The sequence below is a fragment of the Strix uralensis genome, chromosome 23 (genome assembly GCF_047716275.1).
Source record: "Strix uralensis isolate ZFMK-TIS-50842 chromosome 23, bStrUra1, whole genome shotgun sequence".
Classification (NCBI taxonomy): Eukaryota; Metazoa; Chordata; class Aves; order Strigiformes; family Strigidae; genus Strix; species Strix uralensis.
This window is the reverse complement of record NC_133994.1, coordinates 2,033,207-2,046,497: the sequence shown is the minus strand read 5'-3', so window position 1 is coordinate 2,046,497 and position 13,291 is coordinate 2,033,207. Positions and strand designations below refer to the sequence as shown.

Sequence of the window (13,291 nt, the reverse complement as noted above, 5' to 3'; positions counted from 1 at the left end):
TGTTTTATGTTAAGTTTTGTAATTTGAAAGCAGTATATGCTGAATGAAGACTTGCATTAAACAGTTGTCTCTTAGGTTTGATTTAGTATTTGCATTTTATGCAGAAAACAATTGACAGATACTGTCAGGATTTTTTTTTTTTGGCCAAAGTATCTTGTCACATTTGAGCACATATCCATTGTAAACTTATATACAGTACTAAATGCTTACAACCCTACACCAGACCAGTTACTGAACAAGTGTAAGCCTGCAGAATTTACTAATTCAGTCTCAAAACCGATGCTAGAGAGACACCCAGTGGTACAAAACTGTGTGTACACACATGCGCACACATATATATATATATATATATAAAATAACCTGTCTTCAATGTCTTGAGAAGCTATTACAACACCATTTTTGTTTAACAGTGTTTAGGTTATAGTGAAACAAATGCACAGCACTTGTACATATTTTTATGTCATCTGTTTCTTTATCTAGCAGGTATTTATTTATTGTCCTACTGATCTTAATTCCCAATTTTCGTATGTCCATGGAATAATACATAAAGATTTTTAAACTGTATTCGGTAATTAAATTCAGATTAACAGATTTAACTAGAAATTTCTAATGTATATTTAGAAGAAACCTAGGGGTGCTGACAGCTGGAAAAAACACCAAACAACAAAACCAAAAAAACAAACCCTTAACTGGAAAGCCAAGATACCTGCTTATGTATATACCAATAGCAGACTGAACTGCAAAATATCTAAGCGCTTAACGCTCTGTTTTAACTACATAAACAGTATTCAGTAGAATTTTGGTTGTGATTTTGTGTCCATAGGAAAATCTGTCAGTTGGCTTGACACGTAGTAAGGTTACATGGAATAGCTACTGCATAGACAAGGGAATTGCTACTCCAAAGATCTTACTATTCAGTGGTACTGCAAGCACTGGCACCACTCAGTAACTTGACTTCAGTGCAAATACCTTAACATGGAGCTTGGCAGGGAGTCTAAATTGGTTACATTTGAGTCAATTAAGAAATTATTTGCAAACCCGAGAAACTACCTAAACTCTGTCTTAAAGACATGCCAGATCCCAACTGTTTTAGTCCTACTAGACTGAAACTGAGTAAAAACCAGAACAGTATTACTTCAACTTTCAGGAGCCCTCAAATTCATTCCAACTCTTCCAAAGGCTGCATCCAATCAGTTAGCACAGAGGCTGTTAAAGTACCAAATTCTCATAGGATGTAAGTGTTACAAATTCAGTCAACCAAGCCATACCATCTCTGAATTTGGCCCAAGTACGAGTCCCAGAATTCACCTGTAACCTTTTTCATTTAAGCATATTTTAAAATGTATTTAATTCCTAAATATGAAAAAGTGACTAGAAGTAAGAGAGCTGGACATGAAACTTTTCCTTATTAACAACTCATTCTTTTTGAAAACTAATCAATTGTATAGAGGCAATTCATTTAAGGCAACAGTTCCATTTCCCATGCTTTGTTACTAAACTATTTGTGTAACTGTGACAGTGCCAGTTGTTTTCTGAATCTTAACATCTTACGGCCTCTTCCCTTGTAGATTATAGCCATAACAGCTTTTTTCCCATATCTAAATTTTACTAAACATTACTTTTCCAAAATACTTACTCAAACATTACTCAGCATTTTATAGCTCTTATTTTTGAAACAAAAACTAATTTTCACTGATTAACTCAAGATAAGGCGAGAACAAGAGCTTAGTTTCCTGGCTTTCAGTAGACAAACGCCATCTTTGAAAAATCAAATTAAATAATTGTATTTATGCAGCATAAACGGGTCTGTTCAGTCTTGACAGAGTAAATTTTAAGTAAAGCTTACTCAAAGTGTCTATCTTACCTTCTCTCATTCCGTAGAACTCTCCTTCATATTTCCCACCATCTTTATATTGCAAGACTTTGTATCCATGGAGCTTTCCAAACACAAACTGACTGGAAAACGTGTTCCCTTGAACCAAATAGATGAAAAAGTTAAATACAGAAAGAAACAACAATCTGTCAATCATGGTTTAATTTTTTTAATGTATTTAAGGTTCACCAGTAAGTGATATTTTACTTACAGAGCACAAATAGAATACATTCTAAAAGCCTAGAAGTTTACAATTAATAACCACTTTTTTTATTAATGCTGTCTAATAAAGACTATAAATGTGCTCATTCAGGCTTTATTTCAAAACTAATAATCCTTCTGGTCTTTAAAACTGACAGTGATATGTTAAAAAGAAAAGATTCATAGTGTGTTCTTTTATGGTTAAGGAATGTATAAAAGTACTTGAATTTCATAGTCACCTTAACAGCTTTTTGATGGCATGTACTCATTCAAATCTTCTGTGTCAAAGCCTGAAACATCAGCTGCTTAGCACGAGGAGTAGTGTACTGTGAATTTCCTGATGTATGTGTGGTCTTAGAACAACAGATAACTACTTTTCTGTCAAGTATTTACCCGATTTATTTATATAATACACTGTATTTCTTGTGGTCACCCTTTATTTTCTGTCAGTCTTATTGACTATTGGACTTAGGCAGGTGGAGAAATCACCGACTCACCTGTACAGGAATAAACAGAAACAGGAGAAATTATTTTCTGGAGCAACTCACTGGGACAGTTCTTCAATCAAAGAACTTCCTTCTGCTCAGGATACTATGGGAGAGTGAATTCACTGAAATGTTCCCTTGGTAAATCATGCACAAGATACGCCTCCATAATGGATAGTTTATTCAAATTCTTTAAGTCCTTTAACATCTTTGGCCTGATCTTGTGGAACACTTCATATAAACACAAGTCTGCATGTGTGTGCATCTTTGAAGGACTGAGACATTATCAAAAATTGATGATACGTGTTTCTGCTTTCTACCATTAAACACATTTGATTAGCTTTCTGAGATGACTAAAAGTTAACCCAGCCTAAATTGGGAGGCCAACAAGGAAACATGAAAACCATACTCTCCAATAAACATCATGGAAGTCTGACAAGTTGGGCTAAATCAGTTTAGCTGCTATATTCATGTTTCAGAATTTAAGGGGATAGGGATTTTTTTTTTTTAAAAGGTGTGTAATATTTATAGGCTCACCTGTCAATGCCCAATATTGAAATCCATTCCCTATAATTTCTCCATAGACAAACTTGCCCTCAGAGTAACTTTCATCTTTAAAGAACAGCTTATCCTAACCTAGAAAATAAAACAATACTTCTAACCCCTTTTAAGCCAAATGTCCACCTCTGTTTTCAACTGCAGTCAAAAGTTGAAACAGTCTCACATTTTTCTCCTTTATATGATTAAATTTGTATCTATGCATTGTCAGCACCTTCACATGCTTTAGACTTCAGATTTACTATTTTAGCATCCAAACAGACTCCAACTGAAAGAATTTACAAAGTATTTACAAGGCAGAAATCCTAAATCTGTTAAATCAAATTTTTCCCTCTTGGCTCTAATAGAACAGAATGGAATCACAGTTATTAAAATTCTTGAAGCCAAGGATCTGACTCCCACAGCAGTTTGTAAGCTCTACAGCTATGCTAGTCTTACAGGGAATGATAATTTACTGTATTTTGTAAAAAGGGGGGGAATGTGTTTAACTTCTTGCTCTGTCTTATAGCATGCAAAAGGTTTAAAGACTACAAACCACTCTATTTTGCAAAAAAAAAAAAAAAAAAAAAAAGTGAAGAGGATTGTTGCAAGCTCAATTAATTTATGCTCCTCAGGTCAGAACCCTGAGTGCACCCAACAGGCCCTAATTTCTCTGACAAGACCCACCTGAGGCCTCCACACACACCCCTACCTGTCGTGTTTAAATAAAGACAACTGAAATTATTTAAGCAACCCAGAAAGACTAGACTGAACGTTGAGTAAGTCAAAAGTAAAAAGTGCTCATTTTACTCTGGAATACCTATTTTATAACTTCAGTATAAACAACATTCAGGTGAAAATATATTGCTTTGCTTACTATTTATATTCACCTTACGTTGTAAGCGGAACCCAGGCTCTTAAATATTTAAAGGTCATTATAAGCGCTACAGGCTACACACAAACAGCCAGAAGCTAAAACGTTAGCGACTACGCGACCTTTGCATAAACCAAAAGTGTAGAAAATAAAGCCAACCCATAAGAGGAAAAGCGTTTGTATTTACGTTAGCCTACACCCAGAAGCGCGGGCTTAAGCGTCTCCTCGTCTTAACAAGAGACCAGACTTGGCGGCCGTAGGAGACTCCTCCTCGCCCCTCCAGGCTGAGGCGGCCCCACGGCGGGGTCTGCCCGGAGAAGGCTCGTTCCCACACGCACCGCTCGAAGGGAGGCGGGAAAATGAGAAGATGGCAGAGCCTGGGCCCGGCCCCTCCCGCGCTCCCCCTCAGCCGCCGCGCGCGCGCAGGCGCAGGCACCGCCCACCCCAGAGCCTCCTCGCGCTCATTGGCTGCGCGGGAAGAGGGGCGGGGCGCTCCCTGAGGGCAGCAGAGCGGCCGCGCTGGGCGTCCCCGGTCCCCGCTGGCTGCGTCCCGCCCGCAGCGCGGATTTGAGGACACGCGTCGTCTGCCGGTAGCGCGGCGTTACCGCCACAGCCTGCAGCCGGGACCGCCACGGCAACGGCCGCTCCGCCCGCCCCGCTTCCCCTCCCCGGCCTCACGCGCACCACTTCCCGCCTCATTGCTCGGCGCTGCGGCAACGCCTACTTCCGCCCTCAGGGCCAATGGCGGGGCAGTACCGACACTTTATCCCGCCCATTTTGTCCCGGTAGCGGAAGTGGATTCTCCGCCAGTGGCGCCATATTGGTTTGTGGAAGTAGGGGGGAGGGGGAGCGGAAGGAAGAACCCGGCTTGGGCGTCTGTGAGTAGCTGCTGCCCTGTGTCGGCGCCTGGGGGCCCGGCCGGGGCCGCGGGGAGAGCGGGGGAACCTTGTGCCTCTGGGCTGGCGGGCTTGGGGGCACTGCGGCGGGCGGAGGCGGTGACAGCCCCCGGGCGAGAGGGCGCCTTGAGCGAGGGGCTCCTCTGGGAACGCGGGGGCTTCCCCGGGCTCGGCCTGGGCGCTCCTGCGGGCCGCGCTGCCGGTCGCTGCCTGCCGGCTGTGGGGCTGCTACTGGGCGGGCTGGGCTGGCCTACCCGGGCCTGCCGGAGGGCTTGGTTTCCCTCTCGCTAAGCCGCTGTCCGCCGTGGTGCTGGTCCCGGGCCCTCCTCGCCTTAGCGGGCCACGCGCCGGTCTCGAGGGCCTCTCGTTCTGGTTTCTGTGCCAGAACAGTGCCAAAAGCTTTGCGTTTTTCCACAGTGTCTTGTATTGCTGTTGTCCCACAGCGTTTCGTCTTAGGTAGCGCTCAGGGTACGCGAAGCCCACGTTTCTGGGTAAATGCAAGGAGCGCGGGTGCTGCTGTTCAGGCAGTTGTGAGTTTCTGACAGACCGGGTCAAGTGAAGCAGTGACTTTTTTAGGATAGAAAACCGGTTTGCACAACCAATGGGTCATTTTCCTGTGGTTGTCCATTCACCCTGTTATTAATGAATCGCATTAGTGTTGCTCTTCAGACATTTCCTCTATAAGATAAGGAAACTTGTATGAGCAGTAATATGTTTTTGGTAGTTATATGCTTCATTTGTATTTCAAGTTTAAGAAAAATCTATATCACAATCAGAGTATTGTTTGAAAATTCTGTACTTCTCTGTATGTGATGATGTGAGTCATAAGGTAAATGTCTTTACTGCCCCAGGTCCTGTCCTTTTTAAGAACTCAACAATGCAGTGGCATTTGTAATGATGTTACCACAACAGTTGTGGTTAAAAGCATAATTGTTGAAAGTCATGCATTTTCCTACTTTGTATTTTTCAGCAGAGAAAACCATTTTGATATGGTCTAGTTTTAGTAGCAGTCCATATTCAGCTAGTAGCAAACTATTCAATTGTTTGTTATATTAATCTTTGTATATCTTTCTGATAATTGGCTTTATGGAAATGGCTGAAGGCTTATCATAACTCATTGTGCTGAACAGTAAAGTCTTATGTTACATTATGAAAGGGGGATTGCTACTATTTAGATTTAATTATTCCCTTAAACTAGTGAGTTCTGACTTGTGTTCTTAACTGTAAACTACCTTCAAAGAAATGCCAAAGACTGCTTTTCTTAATAATCATCTAATTACAGACGTTCTTTCAGTAAAGTTTTAATGTGATAAGAAATATTAACTTCTAAACTATGTCATGCAATACACTTCAATCTATGCTACTTAAACTGAGCTGATGAGAGGTTTCACTAAGATAGTGTTGCCTGGTTGTGTTTCTTGGTCGCTATGGAAGAGCTGTACGTACAATAAAAAAATCACATAATCACATACAGTGTCATTTTTTGCACCAAGCAAAATGCCTATTCTGTTATAAAGCCATCAGTAGCCTTACATACATGATTCTTTATTTGATTTGCATAGGTTAACATTTAGAAGATTGTAATATCAGGTGTATTTATAGCCTGTATTTGCTATGGAGGTATCTGTAAAATTAATTTTGATATTAGGAGAATTCTTATGTTCATGATCTTTAGAGAATTACTATCTGATCAATAGATTTAATACCTTTGTTACGGCTTTATACTTCAGGACATTTCAAAAAAACCCCAAACTAAAGCACAGTATTATGCTCAGCTGATAATGCTGAGTAACTTCTTTTTTTCTGCAGTGCAGTGAATGGGGAGAATAATAATTGCTTCCTTTTGCCTGTGTTGAAAAAGTCTATATCTATAGCGTATGAGTTTCGATTTGATTTTTTTTTTCTAGCTATAGCTTGAATTAAAGTGGACTGCAGCTCCTGAAGCCCCATAATGAATCCCCTTATCTTTTGAAGTGTAACAGAACTCCTTTTTTTCTACTTACTAATTATGCCATATGATGTAGTTTCCAGATGTTTACAGAAAAAATATACAACTTTAAGGTTGTCTGCCTCCCCAGATTGTCATTGGTCTCAAATTACTTTTTGCAACAGTCACTGTATTGCAGCATCTAAGATTATTTACGTTTTTCTGATTGAGTCATGTTTCGTATGTCTTTATTGTCATCTGAGGCTCTTGAGATATTACTACAGGGCTGAAAGTACTCCCACTATCCCAGCTATGTAGTCCCACCCACAGATGAGGACTCCAGGAAGTGATGTCAGGGATTCCTTTTGGTGATGTGGCAGAAATGTTTCTGTTTAGAATCCATTTTATTTTGTTTGTTTTATATCTTGAAGTGAACTGTAAAACTTAGTTGAGCTTAACTGAAAAGAAAAATAAGGATCTTAGTTTGGTAGCAGAGCATATCCTAAAAAATAATTCCTTTAGTTAATGTTTTTACCTGAGTTCAGAATCCTGGCCTTTTTACTATACAGTTTTGCTAATGCATAAAACTTTTTTGTGACTGCTGAGCTCTTCACGTTCGAGAGAGATAAACTCATTGAATAATTCTAGCAGTGGACAGTGTGTTGGTTTAGGTACTTAGGTAGAATTTTGTCAGTAACCACTGGTGTACAGAGTCCTGAAATTAAACTTCTTTGCTATCTAGTTAGTATTTAAAAATCCTAAGCAGCTTTTAAAAAAATATTTATTTTGGTTTTGTTCTTTGCCTTTAGAAACTGAGGTGACAGGAGGGTGGTGCTGCAGTTCATATCTCAATGCTTAGATGTTATAACTCAGCTCCTGCCTTATCAAGGTGAAGATGTCTAACGAGGCTCATTCCTGCATTTCTGTATGGACTTTTTTTTTCCCTTCCCTAAAATGGATTGGATCCTGTCTTGCCTTTGTAAAATAACCTGTTCTTTGCTTTCTTGACAATTTCTTTTTGAAATTAATTTATTTTGGAATAAATGTCCTCTCTTTAAGAATACTTCATTAAGAATAATTGGTTTCAAACAGGGCAATCCAAAAGAGTATCATATGTAAATGCTGGTTCAAATAAAGTACTGTAAAGCTTCCCTACTGTAGAGCTTAGATTTTTGTTTTAAACGTTATCTATGTATCCTGTTTTGTTTCCACAGCAACCATGTCAGAAGGGGACAGTATTGGTGAGTCTGTGCATGGAAAGCCTTCTGTGGTCTATAGATTTTTCTCAAGACTTGGACAGGTTGGTTTTCTGTAGGGTTTTTCTGACTCCATTAGAAGCAGGCCTCAGTGCAGCTCCTTTAACTCATTACTTTTTGGATGAGTTGTTGAAATACTAAAATCTGTACAAAAGATTTCCTTTGAAGCCTTTTAAAAATAGATAACAAATACTATAATACATAGATTAATGGAATATTTAAGGTGTGTATATATGTGACATTGTACAGTGACAATAACAATGTATGGAGGAGTGACTTCAGATGTCATGTCATATTCATCTTAAAGGAAGTAAACTTGCATAAAATATTGAAAATTTAAATTGCTTTATGATGTCCCAAGCACTAAGAAATTTTTTTTGCCTTTGTAAAAACATAGAATTTTCCAAAGGCTTTTAAGTATGTTTATGTTTAATTCAGTTTATTTGTAATAAAGAATACAAATGTTTCACGTTACTCTCCTTCCCAAAATACTTTTCACAAATGGTTACTATTTCTAGTGCTACCCTGTAATAAACTTTATTCATCGTGCATCATGTATTTTACAGATGTACACTTTATATTTCCTCCTAGATCTACCAGTCCTGGTTAGACAAATCTACTCCATATACTGCAGTGCGATGGATTGTAACTTTGGGTCTGAGTTTTATCTACATGATTAGAGTTTATTTACTGCAGGTAGGAAAACTGAATTTACTGCTAAAGTAGTTTTAGATATCATTACTGTTCTATTTTTTTGTGTTGAGAGTGTTTTTGAAGTATGGTATTGCTTTGGAATTACATATGGTGTCATTTAGCACACAGTAGAAGGTAAATTAGGTGCTCTGAAGAAAGAGCACGTTGGTGTTAAAGTTCTTCAGAATGGAGAATGTGCGAATGCTTGAGGATATTCATCTGATGGCAACAGAAAGTGGAAATACTCCATTAGTTCTGATGAAATTACATAGTAAACTTCTGAAAACTCTGTTATAATTAAGTTTTTACTTTTATGCTAAAGCTGTGTAACAACATGTTCGGGAGCCAGTGGTTACCTTCTGTCATGCAAACAGTAAAGAACTGCCTTTTCAGCATGTTTGTCACTGCAGGCCAGCAGCATTCCTCCACTAACCAGATGCCTCTATTTCCTGCCAGTCTGAAATTCAGTTAACAACTTGAGAACTGTTATTCTGAAAAGCTGAAGATTAGGGATTGAATGTGAAGGCTGTGCAGGTGGTAGTAATAGGAACATTTAAGAGACTGGAGCCTGCAAAGGTGATTAGTAAGTGATGGGTTTATGCTGTTTACTACTTTTATGCTGCTTTTACAGTGTCTACATCTATAGAGCCTGGATGCCTGAGAAGAGCTTTCATATTAAATCTGTCAGTACATGAGGGATTTGCCCTGCTCTCATGTTCTAAGGCTTCTTTTGATTAATACATTAGGTTTATAGTAGTATACCTTAGAAAACACGTAGTTCGAAAAGGCTAGTAGGTTTTCTTTTTTTTCTCTTGCTTATTTGTATTGCAGTAAGTTTAGTCAGTATTTAGGTACCTTTAAATGACAATGGTTACATATGTTATCTGTCAGTGCGCAAATAAAAAATACATTCATAAAGGTGATTTCATCTTTTCATAAAGTCAGAATGCTTATTTTATACAGTGTGAATTTTTAATATTTTTTTAACTAGTTGAGAAAAGTTTTCATGCTATTGTGAGGATGTAGAAAAGCACTTCTCAGGGAAGCAAAAAACCAGGTTGTTTAATCTTGTTGAAAAATCAGTATCTGCAAATGGTTTTCAGGAAGACTTTAATCTTAGCTCTTTCTTCCTCCCTGCTTCAGGGTTGGTACATTGTGACATATGCCTTGGGAATCTACCATCTAAATCTCTTCATAGCTTTCCTGTCGCCAAAGGTAGACCCCTCTTTAATGGAAGATTCAGGTATGGTGAATAGTTCATTTTGCGATAGTTTTGAATTTAGTGAAGCTTCCAGCTCTTTTTTTCTGATACAGTAAAGATGTGCAGTTCTAGCATGACGTTGTGTTTTTAGACATGCAAAAAATCTATACTAGTTGACATCAGATGTTACTATAAAATTTGTCCCTCTTTCAGGACTTCAACATATTCCATATTATATTAGTTTTCTATGTTTTGAAAGAAGTTCGTGTGACTTAAGTTCTCCCCATAGTAACCTAAGTGACCTGGCACTCATTTCTATTATCTGTTTTGTTTTGGGAAACCAATGTTAATTTACATTAAAACAGCCAACTCAGTGAAAATTTTTGTTTTGTTTTTTAAAGATAAAAAGTAAAAAAAAACAATCTGGAGTCTGAATAGTACAGAAAATTAGTGTGAGAGGGTTTGTGGTTTTAGTTTTTTTTCTGTGTTTTTCAGATGATGGTCCTTCCTTACCTACAAGGCAAAATGAAGAATTTCGGCCTTTCATTAGAAGACTCCCAGAGTTTAAATTCTGGTGAGTGGATCCATCTGCCCACGTTGTGTTTTTGAAAAATATAAATATATGCATCAAATTAGTGGTAGCTGGGGTTGAAGGATTAATTGTTAATATTATTTTTAAGGCACTCTGCCACTAAAGGAATCCTGGTTGCTATGGCATGTACATTCTTCGAGGCTTTCAACGTTCCTGTTTTTTGGCCAATCCTTGTGATGTACTTCATTATGCTATTTTGTATCACTATGAAGAGGCAAATCAAGGTAACTTGTCAAGAATAGATAGTAGAATTTGTGATGTCAGAATTTACAGTATTGTTGCAAACTGTCCATCCAGTTGAGCACTTCAGAGGTATTAAATGTGTTGCATATGCTTCTTTCACTAGAGGAATTTGAACAACTAACACTTGAACATTAGTTGAACTTTGAGCAAATATTGACAATGGGAAACAAAAATACTTGGTAAAAGAAGTCTTCATATGCTACATTACAAAAATTTATGCTTGCTTTCAAAAGGTTTCGATCTTAGAATTCAGTATCTGGTTTTTATGCGAGAAGAGTCTTACATCAACTTCGTTTCTTGAGTTAACTATGGCTATTTTTAATTGAAGAGGTCTTGTAGGATCTCTAATGGGTAAAAAGGGAAGTTCTGACAGATTGGTGCGAGAAAGTAGATGGAGAGAAGGGGAAGAACAACATAAGCAACTCATTCAGACTATTTTTAACAAATTTCTTACAGTTTGGCATTTTAAAAAGAGAACCAATTTTTTTTCCAGCCATTCAGAATTTGGATAGGTGCTGCTATTCAAAGTTGTAAATTAAAGATTAAAGGGTAGTAAAGAATTAGTAGCTCTATGCTCTCTTCAGTTTCCTGTGATCCCCCAATCAGTAATCTTTGCTGTACTGTGTAAGTTGTTGGGTATACACAAATTTGAGATTTATAAGATTGGGCTCATACCCCTATTGAGATGTAAATTGGTGTATGATGAGCTATTTCATTACCTTTACAATACTGAAGAACTGTTTTTCTAGAGGACTTTTTGGTTTGCAATGTATGTTATTAAACATTTTTTAGTCCTGTGTAAGTTTCTTGCCTCAAAAATTGCTCTCTTCTCTTTACAGCACATGATAAAGTACAGATATATACCCTTCACACATGGCAAGAGGAAATACAAAGGGAAAGAAGATGTGGGAAAGACCTTTGCTAGCTAGAAGATGCAATCAACCTGTTGACCAATTCTGCTTCTAACTAAAGGAACGATTTTGAGCCATTGTAACAATGCCTTTTTTCTTCATAAAAAATGATTAACAGAGTGGTGACAAAGCAGTTGAATTTTCATTTTAAGAGGATCTTGCTATTTTTATCTGAAATATCAGTTTCTTGAAGAAACTGGCATTCTAACCAAATTGCATTGAGTGTATTATCTTTTGTAAGCAGTTGGTGAAAGTTTGGATAATCCCATGGATTTGGGATAATGTATTTCTTTCAAGATCCATTGCACTGGAGAGATTAATGGCTTAAGAGTTGGGTATTTTTACATAGTTCTCCTGCTCAGTATCACCCTGAAGTGCTGTGCACATATGTGGAGGAAAAATGTAAGATGGCACACATGATGCTGTTTTCTGCTTCATGGCCGTGTGCTATTTTCATACAAGAATTCAGTAGACCTATAGATGCAGAACATAAGCCAGTTTCCTAAATGCATGGTATTACTGAGTTATAACCAAACAAATATAGATAGGAATAAGAAATCTACTAGATTATGGGGTTTGCCGTAGGGAAAAAATACTCATAATAGCTTCTGAAGTTACTCATTTGTGTTGGGTTTCAATGCCAGTTTCAGCATTGCATCTCCTAGCAGATGCTAAAACGGGGCTCTTTCTCAATGACTCAAAACTTTATTCAAACTCTATCACAATTTCCTTTGAGGACCTGGAATTATAAAAATATATATTTTAATTGTTGGAGTTTCTTTCATACTTAGGGGGTTCTTGATTAATTTAAGATGACTTCATGCAGCCCCTTCAGAATATACCCAAGCTGGCCATAGCAGACAAACGGTGTGGGTTTTAACACAGCTTTTCATTTTCTATGGGGAAAAAAAAAAATCAGAGATAAATGACCTGCATGTAAACTTTTTCATGTGATACAACTGCAGTTTTATTAAGTGACTTTTTAATTCCAAAATTTATTAAAAGACAGTGTCCCCCTTTACTTGTTCTCTATCTTTATATACATATATTGATCTAACAGTACTTATGGCTCCTTTTCAATAATGGTTACTCTCAACTTAACTTCATGCAATGCCTTTTTCAACTCTTCAGGGAGCATTCACTTGCAGAAAGTAGGAAAAGATTAGCTCTGTGAAGACTGTGAATGGAGAATAGTGGCAACTTCAGCAGACACCTAACTGGAAAATGTATGTAGGCACCATTTCATCTGTTTTTGTCAAAGGAAGTCATTATGGAACTCTGGAATTCAGCCTTCAGTAATCCTGGGAAAATGGCAGATAGTTTTAGTTCACATTGATCTCTTGTTTTTTATTTGTATGCGTTTGTTTTATTAGCAGCATGGAAACTAGTAATGTCAGAATTTAAAAATATGAAAACACAGTATCCAGAAAGGGCCTTACAGGAGTCACCTGACTTGGAGAAACTGTCTTCAGGTTTGCTGGAGTTTCTGAATAATACGAGCAAATCGGGGAGAAAAAGATTATGTTTATGTTTGTTAACATTAAAATTAATGACTGGGATGACTCCTACTAAACAACAGAGTGTTAACAACATCCATTGCAA

At 37.9% G+C, this 13,291-nt stretch overlaps 1 protein-coding gene and 1 long non-coding RNA gene across 8 annotated transcripts in view; one reads left to right on the top strand and one right to left on the bottom strand.

Annotated features, from left to right (window-relative positions):
* LOC141953771 (uncharacterized) overlaps nucleotides 1-4,347 on the bottom strand; it is a 52,948-nt gene extending 48,601 nt beyond the window's left edge. For 2 of the 5 annotated variants that reach the window (XR_012631998.1, XR_012632001.1), the window contains exons 1-3: nucleotides 4,158-4,347; nucleotides 2,314-2,571; nucleotides 1,865-1,972 (exon numbers count right to left, since the gene is read on the bottom strand). This is a non-coding gene — a long non-coding RNA (uncharacterized LOC141953771). Of the gene's footprint in view, nucleotides 1-1,864; nucleotides 1,973-2,313; nucleotides 2,666-4,157 lie in introns of all 5 variants that reach the window. The other 3 variants (XR_012631999.1, XR_012632000.1, XR_012632002.1) reach the window with 3 other exon arrangements.
* Nucleotides 4,348-4,614: 267 nt separating this feature from the next.
* On the top strand, nucleotides 4,615-12,710 carry RER1 (retention in endoplasmic reticulum sorting receptor 1). 3 transcript variants are annotated; one of them, XM_074892560.1, is made up of 8 exons: nucleotides 4,615-4,848; nucleotides 7,603-7,682; nucleotides 8,008-8,093; nucleotides 8,641-8,745; nucleotides 9,886-9,985; nucleotides 10,439-10,517; nucleotides 10,624-10,759; nucleotides 11,618-12,710. In XM_074892560.1, the coding sequence occupies exons 3-8, from the start codon at nucleotides 8,013-8,015 to the stop codon at nucleotides 11,705-11,707; spliced, it is 591 nt and encodes a 196-aa protein (XP_074748661.1). In that variant the 5' UTR covers nucleotides 4,615-4,848; nucleotides 7,603-7,682; nucleotides 8,008-8,012; the 3' UTR covers nucleotides 11,708-12,710. The 3 variants fall into 3 exon arrangements, with proteins under 3 accessions (XP_074748661.1, XP_074748663.1, XP_074748660.1); XM_074892562.1 differs by having other exon boundaries at nucleotides 7,603-7,718; XM_074892559.1 differs by lacking the exon at nucleotides 7,603-7,682 and having other exon boundaries at nucleotides 4,640-4,848.
* The last annotated feature ends 581 nt before the right edge of the window (nucleotides 12,711-13,291 follow it).